General features: G+C 41.3%; 1 protein-coding gene and 1 long non-coding RNA gene across 3 annotated transcripts; one reads left to right on the top strand and one right to left on the bottom strand.

The window, feature by feature from the left end:
- The first annotated feature begins 425 nt into the window (after positions 1-425).
- LOC121367756 (zinc finger and BTB domain-containing protein 4-like) lies at positions 426-16,339 on the top strand. 2 transcript variants are annotated; one of them, XM_041492107.1, is made up of 4 exons: positions 426-567; positions 7,984-8,092; positions 10,041-10,198; positions 14,209-16,339. In XM_041492107.1, exons 1-4 carry the CDS (start codon positions 522-524, stop codon positions 14,868-14,870), a joined length of 975 nt encoding a protein of 324 aa, XP_041348041.1. In that variant the 5' UTR covers positions 426-521; the 3' UTR covers positions 14,871-16,339. The 2 variants fall into 2 exon arrangements, with proteins under 2 accessions (XP_041348041.1, XP_041348042.1); XM_041492108.1 differs by lacking the exon at positions 426-567 and adding an exon at positions 6,988-7,158.
- Positions 3,335-7,629, bottom strand: LOC121367757. The gene is made up of 2 exons (XR_005957432.1): positions 7,190-7,629; positions 3,335-4,096 (listed from the first exon to the last, which is right to left on the bottom strand). It is a non-coding gene; the product is annotated as an uncharacterized LOC121367757 (long non-coding RNA).
- Positions 16,340-18,349: the final 2,010 nt, after the last annotated feature.

The following is an 18,349-nucleotide window of genomic DNA, read 5'->3' as shown; positions in this document are numbered from 1 at the left end:
GCACTCCCCCCCCCCCCCCATCGAAATAAATCCGCAGCCGCCACAGAGGAAAACTCCTACGGAAAAAGCAACAAGATATCTTTTATATGCACTTCTACTTAGACAAAACAGTGCATACCATGGCCTTTGGTGTACGCATCGAACATTGATTTGGACAGGAAAATCCGCGGACGGAGTTCGATCCTACGAACGATCGCACCTCAGGCGGGCACTCTACCACTGAACTACTGTAACAATCCACCCCAAGATATCCATTTAGACGACCCGGGTAGTGTTACAAAGGCAGGTCATAAGATAAGTAAACGGGGCATCCGGATTGTTCGGTTTGCACGACAGCTGACGTCATTCGCTCTTCTTTGTAACACTGACTGCGCTGTTTTCGACTGTCACCTTTCTATATGAGAAGAAATGAACCACGTACTTCTCCCTGGGCAACGGGTAAATAGTCTCTTATCTGTAGGTAGACGGCGGAACGAGTACATGTACATATATATTATGTTACAAGACAGGAGAAAACAAAAATGGCGACTTTGTTGACTTTAGCAGTTCTCGTCAGCAATGTTGTTGGTAAGTACAGAAAATAATTTTACACAAAACAACTGACTTTTATTAAAGCAGCATAGATAAACACTGTCTCGTAATAAAAGTTTGTATGATACACAACAAGGAACAGTAATAAAGAAAAGTTATGCACTCTAGAAAGCTTATACTATATGGCTGACAACTAAAATATTTGTCCATTGATTTCTTTTCTTTTATAAAAAGCGTGTTTAAACAGCATTGGCGAATCCAGAGATGGATTACCAGGGTCCCGTGACCTCACCTCCCCCATTTGAAAACGCGTCTTATAGCATCTCTACTTCAAACATTTTCAGGCGAACCTCCCTATAGATATCGCGACCTTCGGCAAACTCAAGTCTGCCCTTTTGTCGAATTTCGTACCCCCCTCTTACACAATCCTGGACGGAATTCTATTTTATAAATCTATGACAAGCATTTCTCGTTCCAGCCAGTGCACCACGACTGAAATATCAAAGGCCGTGGAATGTAATACCCTATCTGTGGGATGGTGCATATAAAAGATCCCTTGCTACTAATGGAAAAATGTAGCGGGTTTCCTCTCTAAGACTATATGTCAAAACTACCAAATGTTTGACATTCAATAGCCGATAATTAATAAATCAATGTGCTCTAGTGGTGTCGTTAAACAAAACAAACTATGGCAAGCATAACTAGGAAGAGGATTCCTTATAAATATATAATTTCTATAACGCAGGAGTATTTGTGTGTGTGTATGCATGTGTGAACGTACATACGCATAGGATGTACAGGCGACCATTTTTATAGCTGGTAGTGGGGTGGGGGCAGGCCGATTTGTGCCTGAATTAAACGAAAATGCCCGAATCTGGATAGCCACATTTATTCATTTTAGCATTACTACAGAACAGCTATATAGCGTTGTAAACTAATCAGGGGACGGAACGTAGCTCAGTGGTACAGCGCTCGCTTGATGCGTGGTCGGTCTGGGATCGATCCCCGTCGGTGGGCCCATTGGGCTGGTATATCAAAGGCCATGGTATGTGCTATCCTGTTTGTGAATGGTGCATATAAAAGATCCGTTGCTGTTAATCGAAAAGACTAGCCCATGAAGTGGCGACAGCGGGTTTCCTCTTAATATCTGTGTAGTCCTTAACCATATGTCTGACGCCATATAACCGTAAATAAAATGTGTTGAGTGCGTCGTTAAATAAATATTTCCTTCCTTCATCCACAAGATGTAACACTAACCTGCCATGAAAATGCGTCTCTTTATTTTAAACATTTCCGGTGAGAATGATTTCGCGCCATTTAGGAGCTCGTAAATAAAAAAAACATGTGTTAAGTGCGTCGTTAAATAAAACGTTTTCTTCCTTGTAAACTACACACCTCGCCTGGCCAAACGATAGAAATTATTAATGTGCAGCCATCGTTAAATCGCATTTATAACATCCTCACCTAAGTAAAAGGCAGAAATAGTGTGGACCTCCCCCCCAAAAAATCCCCACACACGATGTAAGCAACTGATCCCCAGTGTTGCAGCAAATCCTCAAATTCGTGCAAAAACCCGATAGCACTATTCGGGCAAAATGAGCTGGCCTAAAACATTTTCACCATTATTTCCAGCATTATACACACAATATTAGTTGTAATCCATGTAAAAATGTGTAAATTATTTAATAATCTACCCCAGAAAGACCAAGCCAACCAAGATTTTACTAATATCTCACTATAAACAAATATATGCATTGCATTCGTCGGCGAATTCTCGTTCCAGCCAGTGCACCACCACTGGTATATCAAAGGCCGTGGTATGTATTATCCTGTCTAAGGAATGATGCATATAAAATATCCCTTGCTACTAATGGAAAAATATGGCGGGTTTCCTCTATAAGATTATGCCAAAATTACCAAATGTTTGACATCCTATAGCAGATGATTAATAAATCAATGTGCTCCAATGGTGTCGTTAAACAACACACACTTTTCATCGGCTAACCACCGGCTTGTTCACGGCACTTCGGAATTCGGGGCATTAGTGAAGAAAGGGTACATATACAGTGTTCTTTCACGCTCTGCTCATTCTCCCTTCCTCTCTGTGTGTGTGTCTCTCTCTGTCTGCCTGTCTGTCTGTCTGTATCTTTCTCTATCGCTCCCCCCCCCCTCTCTCTCTCTCTCTCTCTCTCCTCTCTCTCTCTCTCTCTCTCTCTCTCTCTCTCTCTCTCTCTCTCTCTCTCTCTCTCTCTCTCTCTCTCTCGCACATCCACACTGTTTTCCTCGTTTCATGACTGACTCTTAAAGGGACAGACCCTAGTTTTTAAGCACTAAGGCATATTTTTCACCTAGACCCTAGTTTCAACACGTAGAAATGGACACTAAGTTTCGTTAATTTACAAACCTGTAACAAATTTGGATACAGCAGAGTGAAACAAGAGTCTGTGACATTGAAATACCCTTAAAAATAGACTAAGACGCGACTCCATCACCGTTACTTCTCAGACGCAAGTGCGTTTTTAAAAATATGAAAAATGCATTTTATGCTATTAGAAACACTTCGGTTGTACGGTAATGGATAATCTAAACAATAAAATACAAGTAAAGTTTGATCTCAGTGATGATAATTGGCTCTAACAGTGAAAAATATGTATTAGTGTTTAAAAACTAGGGTCTGTCCCTTTAACACAATGCATAACAGACTACTAGCACTGCTTTGCTGGCTTAATTTACACAAGCGTAATTTCATGAATGTTACAGATATTAATAAACATGTATATATGCATAATTTAAATTTGTCATATATAATGCAGTATTATAATATTATATAATACATATTGACAGACAAATGTAAAACCGAAACAATAAGCTCCAGATATCGATGGTTCGATATAAACATATTAGTTGTTATTTAAAAATATGCCATGGGAGCATTAATATCGTAGAGGGTCTGCCAATCGTGTTATCATGTAACTATAAAACAATACGTACAGTGCCACTACAGAAATCAAAGTAAAATTAATATCAAAAATCATATTTTCTATGAGAATTATTGCCTTTCCTTATCTTGTCTAGTTACTTTTGACCGGAAGTCTATCGGCATAAACATTTTTCACCACTAGTCGTTTAAGCTAAATCGAATATAAGAACCATTTGCTATGAAGTTCGACATATTGATGTCATCATATCCAAAAACCAAGAGCTACTTAAGAAACAAAAAATCATTAACACACAGAAACATACAGATTGACCAGAGCAAAACCTAAAGACAAACAGACGCAGAAGTGTTCTATTCTTCGTGCTATTTTCTTGAAGTCTTAACGATTGATCTAGTCTTTTTCTCCAATACACTTAACATCAACTTTAAGTAAAGCGTTATCCGAAACACCATGCATTAACAATCCGTCTGTTTGGCAGTCTTGATCCTTAGTGTATTTGATTTCGATTGTCTCTGCGCTCCTTCAAAACATCTCAGGAAAAAATGGCGCTTTTGAAGAGGTTGGCATGGCGCCATTGGCCACTACTGCAAGTAGACTGGCAAAAGTCTGTAACGATGTGTACAGAACTGAAATGATAAAACATAATGAAAATAAATGCGATTATACAATGTTGGTGGTAGGCAAACATTCCAGGTTTTCGTTGTAGGGTTATCTCTGACGAAAGAGGAAGGAAGGAAATGTTTTATTTAACGACGCACTCAACACATTTTATTTACGGTTATATGGCGTCGGACCTATGTTAAGGACCACACAGATATTGAGAGAGGAAACCCGCTGTCGCCACTTCATGGGCTACTCTTTTCGATTAGCAGCAAGGGATCTTTTATATGCACCATCCCATTGACAGGATAGCACATACCACGGCCTTTGATGCGAGAAATAGCCCAATGGGCCGACCGACGGGGATCGATCCCAAATCGACCGCGCATCAAGCGAGCGCCTTACCACTGGGCTACGTCTCGCCCGGCCTGACGAAAGAGAGCGCTTATAACCGTCCAAATGTCCGTCTAGCTCTCGAACAGCAGAATACAAAGACTAAATATCCCGTTATTATCTTTGATTAAGGAACGGGATTTAGCTCAGCCTGGGGCGGCAGGTAGCCCAGTGGTAATACGCTCGCTCGATGCGCGGTCGGCGTGGGATCGAACCCCGTTGGTGGGCCCATTAGGCTATTTTTCGTTGAAGCCAGTGCACCACAACTAGTATATCAAAGGCCGTGGTATGTACTACCCTGTCTGTGGGATGGTGCATATAAACGATCCCTTGCTGCTAATCGAAAAGAGTAGCCCATGAAGTGGCGACAGCGCGTTTCCTCTCTCAATATCTGTGTGGTTCCTTAACCATATGTGTGACGCCATTTAACCGTGAATAAAATGTGTTGAGTGCGTCGTTAAATAAAACATTTCTTTCTTTCTTTCTTTAGCTCAGCCGGTAGAGCGCTCGCCTGAGGTGCTTGGTTCGTAGAACAGAACTCACCTCGGTGGAACCACTGTTTGTTCCCCTGTTCCAAACGGTGTTCCGCGACTAATATGTCAGTGTTGTCCTGTTTGTGGGGAAATTCACATTAGAAATCCTTTGCTTTTAACGGAAGAATGTACTAGTGGGTTTTCCCTGAACGACAAAACCATTAACATTTTCAAAATGGATTCTCCGCACAAGTTAGAATCAAAAAGGATGTTTTGACAACAAAATGACAGAGAGAGAGAGAGAGAGAGAGAGAGAGAGAGAGAGAGAGAGAGAGAGAGAGAGAGAGAGAGAGAGAGAGAGAGAGATTGTGTTTTAAAAAATGGATTAAAAATAGCGACAAATGACAAATTTCAGAAATTTATTGAAAGGAAAACCTATTCTGAATTAGTCTAGTATGCTACTATCACCCCTGGTCCCTTTTAAAGTCTAAACTCAGAAAACTTTAATAGAGTCTGGGACTTTAACGTCATGGCAACGCGTGTGGCGTCATTAAATATTTGAGTGTAGAATCGTCTAGTTTTGTAATCACGGACAATGTTAAAATTTAAAGTTTGTTTTTGTTTAATGACACCATTGGAGTACATTGATTTATTAATCATCCTCACCCTCTTTAATCCAGGATCTGCACCTGGAAACATCCCACTGGTAAAGCGCTCCGCTGATTTGCGGTCGGGCTAGGATCGATGCCCGTCAGTGCACCCGTTGGGCTATTTCTTGGTCCAGCCAGTGCACCACGACTGGTATATAAAAGGCCGTGGTATGTGCTATCCTGTTTGTGGGATGGTGCATATAAAAGATCACTTGCTACTAATGTGGAAATGTAGCGGGTTTTGTCTCTAAGACTACCAAATTAGTGTGTGTGTGTGTGTGTCTGTGTCTGCGTATGTCTGTGTGTGTGCCTGTATGTGTGTGTGTGTGTGCGTGCGTGTGTGTGTGTGCGTGTCTGTGTATGTATGTCTACATGTGTGTGTATATATGTGTGTGTGTATGTGTTTGAGTATGTGTGTCTGTATGTGTATGTGTGTGTGTATGTGTGTGTGTGCGTGTGTGGTGTGTGTGTTTGTGTATGTCTGTGTGTGTGTCTGCCTGTGTGTGTATCTGTCTGTCTGTCTGTCTCTCTGCTCCCCTCTCTCTCTCTCTCTCTCTCTCTCTCTCTCTCTCTCTCTCTCTCTCTCTCTCTCTCTCTCTCTCTCTCTCTCTCTCTCTCTCTCTCTCTCTCTGTGTATATGTGTATCTGTGTGTGTATCGGTGTCTGTGTGTGTGTCTCTCTTTATGTGTGTGTGTGTGTGTCTGCGTGCGTGCGTTTGTGTGTGTGTGTGTGTCTATCTATGTATGTGAGTCTGTGTGTGTATGTCCGCGCAAAAGATATTTCTTTAGAGGGACTGTAGTGTCAAAAATGAACATCATCAATATAGGTCTATCAAAATACGTTGTGATCTAGTGACGTGGTTAAACAAAGCACACTTTAACTTTTAACTGTTACTACTGAAACACCTAGCCAACCGAGATATGACATATTCCCCACTAAAACTATTGAAAAATCCATTATATTCATATATTAAACGGGGTATTCTGAAATTGAAAAGGGATGCGCACCCCAACATCCTCCGTCTGGATCCGCCTCTGATTATACATGCATATGAGCAAACGTTTGACAAACCGAATTGGCCAAAGAATGAGCGAGGGAAGAAAATATAATATAGGTAATGTTATTAATATGCAACTTCTGCAATTAAAAAATTAAAACAAATAAAAAAAAAAAAAAAAAAAAAAATCCCCTCTCCCCAAGAAAAAACACCCAACAGCAACAAAAAACAAAACGTGTCGTGCAAAATTAAAAGCTCAGCGGCAATTTCCACGGCACTGCCAATTTCCGTGGGCAATTACAGATGTTGGGGGGGAGGGGGCAACCTGATTGGGGGGGGGGGGCATGGTCCCCGTGATCCCCTACGCCCGCTACGCCACTGGTGTACTATACATGACGTCATTTTGTGCTTTGCAGAATAATTTTGACGTCATATTTGTTGCCAATATCTTACAAATAATTGAACAATAATAACTTTAATACTGAAAAAAGAAAGAAAGAAAAAAAAAGGGCAAATATAATACACATTTACCATGGATATGTTCTATATGTGGGGTTACAGCACGGCTATTAACAGTAAGTTAACATCCCTAGATGATACACTTACAATAAATCCCGAGGTTTCAGATCAAGCTTCTGGTGGCAGTTCCCCTAAAAACGAAGTAAGGATGTATCAATAGCTTCATCCCAATCCTATAGACGAAACACCTGATAATGATTCATGGGAGTCGTCAAAACCTTGTTAAAACATCCTTTGGACTTGACTCGAGCTTAAATGTGTCAATGGTTTTATCTTTCAGATTCTAGGCTCAGACTCAAACGTCTAACGTCTTAGACTCAAAACTTGTATACAAACTGTATCAATCAGCATTCAGCTTGAATTCGAAGTCTCATTTAACTGGTTGATTTGATGCGAAGCTGTGTAAATACAAGAGTAGGACGATCTGTACCATTGGCTGTGATTCGAGGTTATATATATATATTTATTTTATTTATTTCTTCTTGCAGGAACAGGAGCCATTTACTACTGCGCCAGGTTCAACTGTGAGCGAGTCGAGGTTATATAAATATTATATTTACTTCTCCTTGTAGGAACAGGAGCCATTTACTACTGCCATTTCACTGTGAGTTGGTCTACTTACTAAATATTATAGTTTTTCATGTGGCTCCTTGCCAGGTTCAACTGTGAGTGAGTCGAGGTTATATAAATATTATATTTACTTCTCCTTGTAGGAACAGGAGCCATTTACTACTGTGCCAGGTTCAACTGTGAGTGAGTCGAGGTTATATAAATATTATATTTACTTCTCCTTATAGGAACAGGAGCCATTTACTACTGCGCCAGGTTCAACTGTGAGTGAGTCGAGGTTATATAAATATTTTATTTACTTTTCCTTGTAGGCACAGGAGCCATTTACTACTGCGCCAGGTTCAACTGGGACAGAGTCTACTACATAGCCTGCACAACAGGATGCTGTGGAAGTACGTACAACAAATATTGCTGTATGGGGTAAGTATTATATAGAGAAAATTCGTACACAGATATTGTTGTATAGGGTAAGTATTATACAGAGAAAATTCGTACACATATTGCTGTATGGGGTAAGCAGTATACAGATAAAATTCGTACACAGATATTGCTGTACATGGGGTAAGTAGTATACAGAGAAACGTTTTACACAGATATTGATGTATGGAGTAAGTAGTATACAGAGCAAATAGCATTCGTACACAAATATTGCTGTATGGGGTAAGTAGTATGAAATGAAAATAATATTCGTACACAGATATTGCTGTATGTGGTAAGTAATATACAGATACATGCTTTATACAGAGATTGCTGTGTGGGTTAAGTAGTATACAGAGAAAATTCGCACACAGATATTGCTGTATAGGGTAAGTATTATACAGAGAATAAAATGCGTACACAGATATTGCTATATGGGGTACGTAGTATACAGATAAAATTCGTACACAGATATTGCTGTATGGGATAAGTAGAATGGAGGGAAATGAAGTTTTTGACCCCTGGGCCCATATTTTCGAAGCAAACTTGGCCTACGAAATCGTAAAACAATCATAAGCTATGACGTCACTATAGCTATAGTGACGTCACAACCCACGATGGTTTTTACGATTTCATTTTGTCGTGAATGAGATTTGATTTGGTGAAGTGTGATATGTAGGGCCTCCACGAGTCCAACCTCGACCCAGGTACCCGACACTGGATAATAACGAGACTAAGGAATAAAGAAAAATTGCATTGTGCATCTTAATTCCAGCACTGAACTTGGATGCCAAATCATGCCACTGATACAATGGCCCATTATATTGCATTCCACACTGTGACATTCGGCTTTTCGTTTACTTCCATGTCTCTTATTCCTATAATGTAATCGGCGGCAAGCATAATATGATAAAATGACGTAAAAAAACCCCAAAGGATAATTAAATGAGAGTGCTCTACCTTGCACGTGTACTGGAGTCCTGTGGACGGACTCGAGTCTTGCTAGACTCGGCCCGTGCCCTAGTACTCGAGTACTCGAGTACTCGCGGAGACCAAGCGCGGATTCAGGCAGGGCCCAAGGGATCCGCCCCACCCCCTATTTTTGGTCAAACAATATATATTACACCAAAAATACAAATTTATCCCGACCATCTGTCAAGGACCTTTAAATTCTATTTTCACAAACAAGAACGGCTTTTGGGCCCCCTCTATTAAAAATCCTGGATCCGCGCCTGTAGACCCTAGTGATATTCACCCTTTATAGTCCGGGTGCCGAGTTGTCATACCCTGCACCGAGAGTTAAAGGTTTTTTGTCTTTGGTGATTTTGGTAGACTGGGTGGTAGTCTTCAATTTCCAGATGGATGACCGCTCGTCACCCTTGAGCAATTTTCTGGATTAACCCTTTTGTGTTGGAAGCACAAAATAAATGGGGACAAAGAACACAAAACGTCCCCTAAAGCCGTTGTTATAGAAGATAATAGATCATGTGACCCCTCAACATGTGGGTCTTGGGGAGCTCTTTACAATGATAGGTGTTATATGCAAATGAATTCAATAATTAGGTCACCAGAGTTCAAAAGGTCACACATTTTTGGCCTTGCACAAAATCTCCAATACTGTTATAAACACACTTACGTAGGCCAAAAACAAACCTAAATTTTTTCTTTTACATCTGAATCTGTTTGATTACATACCCTGCTATTGTTTTAACCCGCCTATGTTCAAACATATTGCATAATCAGTGGCGGATCCAGAAAATATATTGGGGGGGGGGGGCAATGACATGAGGCGGAATGCAAATGGAACTTTGGTGGAGGTTTGGAGGGGATCGTAAAAAAAAAAATCATAATTAATATATAATAAAATGATAACTGTCGCAAAATTTAGGGAGGGGTGGGCCCTTCCCCACTAGATCCGCCTCTGTTAATGACCGCCCTGTATTACTTGTAGCACGGCGCTGACGGCGGGGATTGTGACGGCGGTGATCATAGCCATCCTGGTGGTGGCGCTCCTCGTGTGTATGTGTGCCAAGAAACACACCCGCAGCGCCAGGAACATCAGGCCCGGCAATCACGGAATGCAGCCCAACGTCACCGTAATGTACGCAGGTAGGAAACACGGATTCGGTGTTAGGTCTCTCTCTCTCTCTCTCTGTCAGTCTGTCTGTCTCGCTCTCTCCCTCCCTCTCTCTCTCTCTCAGCGCCAGGAACATCAGGCCCGGCAATCACGGAATGCGGCCCAACGTCACCGTAATGTACGCAGGTATGAAACACAGATTCGGTGTTAGGTCTCTCTCTCTCTCTGTCAGTCTGTCTGTTTCGCTCTCTCCCTCCCTCTCTCTCTCTTAGCGCCAGGAACATCAGGCCCGGCAATCACGGAATGCGGCCCAACGTCACCGTAATGTACGCAGGTAGGAAACACGGATTCGGTGTTAGGTCTCTCTCTCTCTGTAAGTCTGTCTGTCTCGCTCTCTCCCTCCCTCTCTCTCTCAGCGCCAGGAACATCAGGCCCGGCAATCACGGAATGCGACCCAACGTCACCGTAATGTACGCAGGTAGGAAACACGGATTCGGTGTTAGGTGTATGTCTCTGTCTGTCTGGCTCTCTCTCTCTCTCTCTCTCTCTCTGTCAGTCTGTCTGTCTCGCTCTCTCCCTCCCTCTCTCTCTCTTAGCGCCAGGAACATCAGGCCCGGCAATCACGGAATGCGGCCTAACGTCACCGTAATGTACGCAGGTAGGAAACACGGATTCGGTGTTAGGTCTCTCTCTCTGTCAGTCTGTCTGTCTCGCTCTCTCCCTCCCTCTCTCTCTCAGCGCCAGGAACATCAGGCCCGGCAATCACGGAATGCGACCCAACGTCACCGTAATGTACGCAGGTAGGAACACGGATTCGTCAGCTCTCTCTCTCTCTCTGTAATGTCTGTAAGTCCTCGCTCTGTCTCGCTCTCTCTCATCGCTCTCTCTCTCTCTCTCTCTCTCTCTCTCTCTCTCTCTCTCTCTCTCTCTCTCTCTCTCTCTCTCGCTCTCTCTCTCTCTCTCTCTCTCTCTCTCTCTCTCTCTCTCTCAGCGCCAGGAACATCAGGCCGGGCAATCACGGAATGCGACCCAACGTCACCGTAATGTACGCAGGTAGGAAACACGGATTCGGTGTTAGGTCTCTCTCTCTCTGTAAGTCTGTCTGTCTCGCTCTCTCCCTCCCTCTCTCTCACTCTCAGCGCCAGGAACATCAGGCCCGGCAATCACGGAATGCGGCCCAACGTCACCGTAATGTACGCAGGTAGGAAACACGGATTCGGTGTTAGGTCTCTCTCTCTCTCTCTCTCTGTCAGTCTGTCTGTCTCGCTCTCTCCCTCCCTCTCTCTCTCTTAGCGCCAGGAACATCAGGCCCGGCAATCACGGAATGCGGCCCAATGTCACCGTAATGTACGCAGGTAGGAAACACGGATTCGGTGTTAGGTCTCTCTCTCTGTCAGTCTGTCTGTCTGTCTCGCTCTCTCCCTCCCTCTCTCTCTCAGCGCCAGGAACATCAGGCCCGGCAATCACGGAATGCGGCCCAACGTCACCGTAATGTACGCAGGTAGGAAACACGGATTCGGTGTTAGGTCTCTGTCAGTCTGTCTGTCTGTCTGTCTGTCTGTCTCTCTCTCTCTCTCTCTCTCTCTCTCTCTCTCTCCCCCCTCTCTCTCTCTCTCTCCTCTCTCTCTCTCTCTCTCTCTCTCTCTCTCTCTCTCTCTCTCTCTCTCTCTCTCTCTCTCTCTCTCTCTCTCTCTCTCTCTCTCTCTCTCTCTCTCTCTAAGCTTGGAAGCTTTATAATACAACGGGCTTTTAATTTTTATATATTCATCAATATGTATATCATAAATAATGTATATCATTATCATGTTTGGGAAAATATAACGATAAAGAAACACAACATTGCGTGTTTACATTTTCATATTTTGGTAACAGGTTGATGTAACTGAGATGGACCAAAAACCCCACAAAAAACTAAACAAAAAACAACAAAACACCCCCCCCCCCCAAAAAAAAAAAAAAAAAAAAAAAAATTAAAAACGAAAGAAACAAGGTTAAAAAATAAAAAAATGTAAATAAAGGAAGGCGCATATCCCTCTTTTATTCCATTTCTGCTAATCGGAAAGAGTAGCCCATTGCGTGGCTGCAGCGGGTTTCCTTATGTTACATGTGTGGTCCTTAACCATCTGTTCTACGCCATATAGGCGTGATTAAAAGTGCTGCGTCGTTTAAATAAAACATTCCTTCCTTCCAGAATAGGTAACTAGTCCTAGTGACGAATAATAATAAAACCTTATTGCAGTTAGAACATACCGTAAATCCTTGAATATAGGCCTGCTGTCACGGGGATCCTATAATACCCGTAACTGAATGAAACACGATTGTCCAAATATCTCTCCTAACTGTATATCTATTAGATCTCTCTGTAACAGGCAGTTATACCCGCTTTGGCTCGTCTAGGTATAATCAGAGATAAGATCTTATATAAAGTATATATTATTATAGCACGTTTAGTTCACTAGAAAACACAAAAAAAAAAACAATACACTTTGGAATCTGTATTAATCTACGCTGACAAATGTACTGCCGCAGTAGTTAATTAACAACAACAAATAATAACAACCCAGAACTGATCACTTAATTAGTTAATCTCTAGGTGTCTAGTTTACACAATATGCTAATCACTTCACCGTGACACAACACCCACACGTGTGATAATTGAGAAACGCTTCTAGGGGAACTTAAGTAATAAAGGAATTACAACTCTATTCCTAACTGGTTAATTTTTAATTAACCCTTACTACTCACTCAGTAACGTGTGATAATTGAGAAACGCTGCCAGGGGAACTTAATTAATAAAGGAATTACAACTCTATTCCTAACTGGTTAATTTTTAATTAACCCTTAACTACTCATTCAGTAACCTTGTAACACAGAATTAATACTGGTACCTATCATAATAAAGACAATAACCTACAGTTTACCTAGGTCCTCTAGGATGACTGGCTAAGCTTTATATTACCAAATACTCGTATAATGTTAGAACAATAAGTCTACGATTTACTTCGTCAGATGACCGAAGACACTGTCTAAAGAATATTGGTATAATACAGTATTAAAATATTAAAAGTCACATCAATCACATCAAGGTTATACAACAGAGCAGAAAATATATAATTACCAGTCCGGACGGACAACGATCCCCTGGAGCCTTCCTTTTGTTTCTCCTCGATATCTCTAAAACCCTAGCTATTTATTATAAAATCGAATATTGCCTGGGGGCACATCGCGGCACCGAATCTTATCATGTGGATTTCCACCACGACCACGCCGGCATATTTTTCTCAGATGGTCAGACTCAATGACGCCTAGTCACCAAAATCACGGTTGTAAAAACCGCACTCGCGGAGGTATTACGTAACTACTGGCCACATGGCCTCCGCACCTGCGCTGGGTGTGTAATAGAAAGTACGGTCGCGCGAAGGTATTACGTAACAAATTGCCCACCTGGGCTAAGTGCAATTGGAACTGCACACGGCCCTCTAACACAATTAATATCGCCACAGGCGAAAACAAAATTAAGAGCATGTTCCGTCACACCTGCCTTGAATAGAAGCCTACCTCGATTAGAGGCCGGGTCTCAGAGCGTCGCGAAATAAATAGAAGCCTGCCTTGAATAGAAGCCTACCTCGATTAGAGGCCGGATCTCAGAGCGTTGCGAAATAAATAGAAGCCTGCCTCGAATAGAAGCCTACCTCGATTAGAGGCCGGGTCTCAGAGCGTTGCGAAATAAATAGAAGCCTGCCTTGAATAGAAGCCTGCCTTGAATAGAAGCCTGCCTATTTCTGCTATTCTAGCTTTGTCAGGTAAATGACCGCGTTACACTCGTCACTTCCGTTGCATTACGTCACATTTTAACCAGATGGCGAGAACAGCAGGACAGGACAATTCTTTTGAGAAAAAAAATAGAAGCCTGCCTTGAATAGAGACCTGCCTTGAAAATAGTACGGGTCTCGGAACGTCGCGAAAAAATAGAAGCCTAGGTTATATTCAAGGATTTACGGTAACCTTGATACTCTGTTTTCAATGAAATGTCTATTTTCAGGGAGAAACGCGCATGGTTGGAACTTTAACGGATATCCACAAGGCATGCCATATCCCGTCCAACCACTCCCCTTTCCACAACCGCCTCCGTACAAACCGCGAGGACCTCCACCTCCTTATTTAAGCAACAACAACAATAACAGCTTTGAGTACCAAGCTGGTGGTGCTGGTGGTAGTGGTGGACAAGGCCGAGTTATTGTGACAGGTCTGGCCCCCGGCGTGCACGCTCCTCCAACGATTCCACCGGTCGAGGATGAACTGCCTCCAGCCTACACCGCCACTGCTCACACCTCCCCACACCCTCCTCTGAGTACGGTCGCGCCAACCAGGGACTTGGCAACAGCAGGGCAAACTCAGCGGAATTTATCCACAGCTGTTTTAGAAGGAGAACGTTCACAGCGTGGTGGCATTGCGACGGCGGCGGCGGCGTCTGAGAGAACCACAGCGGCGGGGACATCAGCATCACATACTGCTGGGCAGTCACAGGCTAGAACTCCAGGGTCGTCCGAATCACAGAGGGGTCTTCACACAGCCGAGTCACAGTCAGAAAGAGGAACAACGACCGCTGCTTCCCAGAGAGTCCATCTTGCCACAGCGCAGTCGCAGTCTAGAGACATCCAGACATCAGCGTCACAGCGAGGACTACATACCCAAGGGAACTGAGGCAGGGAATCCGGTGCTGTTTTTCCCCCTGGATGGGGCCTAGTGCTTATAACCCTTTTAAAGTCTAGACTCAAGGCTCAAATTGTTTGCGTGTGACGTCATTAAAGATTAAATCTAGCCTCTAAACGTTTTATCAGCATGGACCTATAAAACTTTTAACGTCTGAGACTTCAACGCCATATAAATTGCATGCGTGTGACGTCATTAGAGAGTTTGAGTCCAGACCCTAAAGTTTTATAAGCACGGTCCATAATTCTACTGAAAGTTTAAAGTGCTTTTAGTTGTACAGTAATATTTATTGAAATTAATGTTTTTTTCTGAGACTAAAATTGCTGTGATCTTGAACAACGTGTGTCAAAATAACAATGAAGTGATTTTTGTAACATCGTGTACCTGAATGTATAATACAAAAATGTGTTTAATTGTTAACTGTTCTTATGTTATACAGCTACCAAGATACCAAATGATAAATGATAAATGGAATGTGCAAAATGCAAAAAGTGTACAACAACTGTATTAAAAAAGATGTTTAGAAAGATGAAAATACACACACACACACACACACACACACACACACACACACACACACACAAATTAATAAACTGGATTTGGGCCGGTGCTTATAAAACATTTAGTTGAGTCCAGACTCAATATTTAATGACGTCACAGGCATATAATTTGTATAGCGTTGCCATGGCGTTACGGTCTTAGACTATTAGTCATGAGTTTTAGACTCGAATTTTTTTTTTTATAAGCACCAGGCTTGATCCGTAAAATATTTAGTATGAAAAATTATTTCCCCCAAGTCAGGGGCGGATTATGGGTTGTTTTCCAGTTGCACGCCCCCCCCCCCCGAACAACCCCACCAAGTAGATCTAAATTGAGGTCCACGTAAAATTTATAATTTCAAATTATAAACATGTACTTATTGTTTCGGACCCCCCCCCCCCCCCCCCCCCCACACACACACACACACCTAAAATATAATTCGCCCCTGCAAGTATTATTGAATGTTCACCTTTTATTTCATTACATTTTTAAATACATTTATCTTTCATCCTGTTACACACGGAAAACATGTCAAGTATATAAAATGACATGCAACTTCTCAAGTGACAGATTATAACGACAGGCTAAAAAAACTAATTCAATTTGATTTTATAAAAATATGATAATTCCTAAAAATGGACTGAGATTGTATAATATTTGTAACATTTACTTTAACTGAATGTTTTAATTTAATTTAAAAATATTCATGAAATTTGTTGTATTCATTAAAGCCTTGTATAGTATTATTTCTTTTATGTTTTCCAAGTATAAAAGGGAAATGGATCGAATAGTGTCACATTTGAACATAAAATGCAAAACTGTTTCAGATTCACAATGGATCAGAATTATATTTTACATTTAAAATAGCTCAAAACCTGTAAATAAAATATATTTATTTTGATTAAAAAAATTGTTGTTTACACTTTTTGTTTTGGTTTAATTCATGAAGTTGACATGGGTTCAACTTAGCTTTAAACAAAGCGATGAAACCTCCTGCATACCGTACATCTATGAATAAAGGCCTGCTTCGATTAGAGGCCGGGTCCCAGAGCGTCGCGAAAACAAATTAGAGGCATGCCTTTAGTCCATATATTATATAGGGTTCTCGTACACCACCCCCACCCCCAACCACCCCACAAGTCTACAACATTATGTATTTAGAAGCTCTGAACACGAAACTAACTGGTAAGTGGTAACTGTTAACGTCAGAGCATAATCGGTACCCTCTAATGTTTATGCACACAAACCCCTCCCTCCTAAACAAACAAACAAACACACAAACAAAACAAAACAAGAAAAAAGAAGAAGAAAACACCACAATCCTGCACGCGCGGACGCGCGCGCACACACACACACACACACACACACACACACACACACACACACACACGCACGGCAGGGAAGGAAAGAAATATTTAATACCTCGGCACATTTTGAACTACGGCTTAACATGCTTAAATTGACACTGTCTAGACATATAGATAGATAGAGAGAGAGAGAGAGAGAGAGAGAGAGAGAGAGAGAGAGAGAGAGAGAGAGAGAGAGAGAGAGAGAGAGAGCGAAAGAGCGAAAGAGCGATATAAAGAATGAGAGAGAGACAGAAAAAGAGTTTGTATATATATATATATATATATATATATATATATACAGAGAGAAATACAGAGATAGAAAGAAGATAGAGAGGCGGAGAAAGATACACGAAGAGAAATAGAGAAAAACAAAGAAAGAAACAGACAGAGAGAAAGAGACACAGAAATACAAGAAGAGATACATTATCAACAATTATCCCACACCCACCGTATGTTGGAATCGAAATGTTTTAAAAGTTTAATTAAATACTTAATTGTAAACCATAAGTGTGCCTGTGATAGGTTGTAATTAAGAAACAAATCACCCCCTCCAAAAAAAAATTAAAACAAAAAACAAACCCTCCAACAGACAACAACACCCATCGAAACCGCCCAATATTAAATGTACAAATGTCGTATTAGCTCCATGAGATCCATTTGTCAAAATAAATACAAAACACCGAACTCGCGCATAATCGTTTTACAGTTCACTTAAGAATATCAAATGTGTAAACAAGCATCAGTGATTAAAAAACCGAGAAAGTAAACTGAAAAAATATATTTCATCCTCGACTTTCCAATAAACCTTTCTCTTTCCTTAGAAATAGTAAATGAAATTATTTGTATTATGTTTGTTATGGGGGCGTTACTCTCTCATTCCTCCATAAGAAATATTTATGTGATCATTTTAACGTTTACAATTTATTTTATTTTAATATGTGTATTGTGAATATCAGGGTTAGGTTAGGGTTTGGATTAGGTTTTATTCAGAATATCAATAAAATATTCCTATTTTATAATCCAATATCACCACGCAAATTGAATAGACCAAAATGAGGAACGGGCGGAACTCTTTGCCCTTTAGCTAACCAGCGTGGATGAACTGACTCATGTACAACGTGTATACCCTGGGGTGTAGGCTTTGATGTTAATATTTCATATCATCAGTACACACACGTTTTGTGTTGCCGCAGGAGCCCAAGATACAATCGAGATTCAGTATCAGCTAGGATCTAATTAACCGTTTTGAAGTTTTACTACATGCAACAAAATAGATAACTAATACAACGTGTTGCAAGTAATATTAATTCTTGTACTTTTAAGGCCAGTTATTTTCATGTTAGGTTTACGAATCCGCGTAAGTAAATTAAAGCGGTTCCGGTAGAGAAATAACATAAAAATGCATATCCATATTTTATTTTAATTGTCTTAAACCCTATGACCAAACACAGGAATATCGAACAAATTCAAAGGTAGTTTATCAAAAACTATTTGTCAGATTATATTATGTTATTGCTGAGTTAACAAAACAACTTTCTACAAATTGTTTTATTCCAGGATCCTGTAACAAATGTTCTGAGA

The sequence above is a fragment of the Gigantopelta aegis genome, chromosome 3, assembly GCF_016097555.1.
Source record: "Gigantopelta aegis isolate Gae_Host chromosome 3, Gae_host_genome, whole genome shotgun sequence".
In the NCBI taxonomy this organism is placed as follows: domain Eukaryota; kingdom Metazoa; phylum Mollusca; class Gastropoda; order Neomphalida; family Peltospiridae; genus Gigantopelta; species Gigantopelta aegis.
Note: the sequence above shows the minus strand (reverse complement) of the source record. Positions and strands in the feature narration are given on the sequence as shown.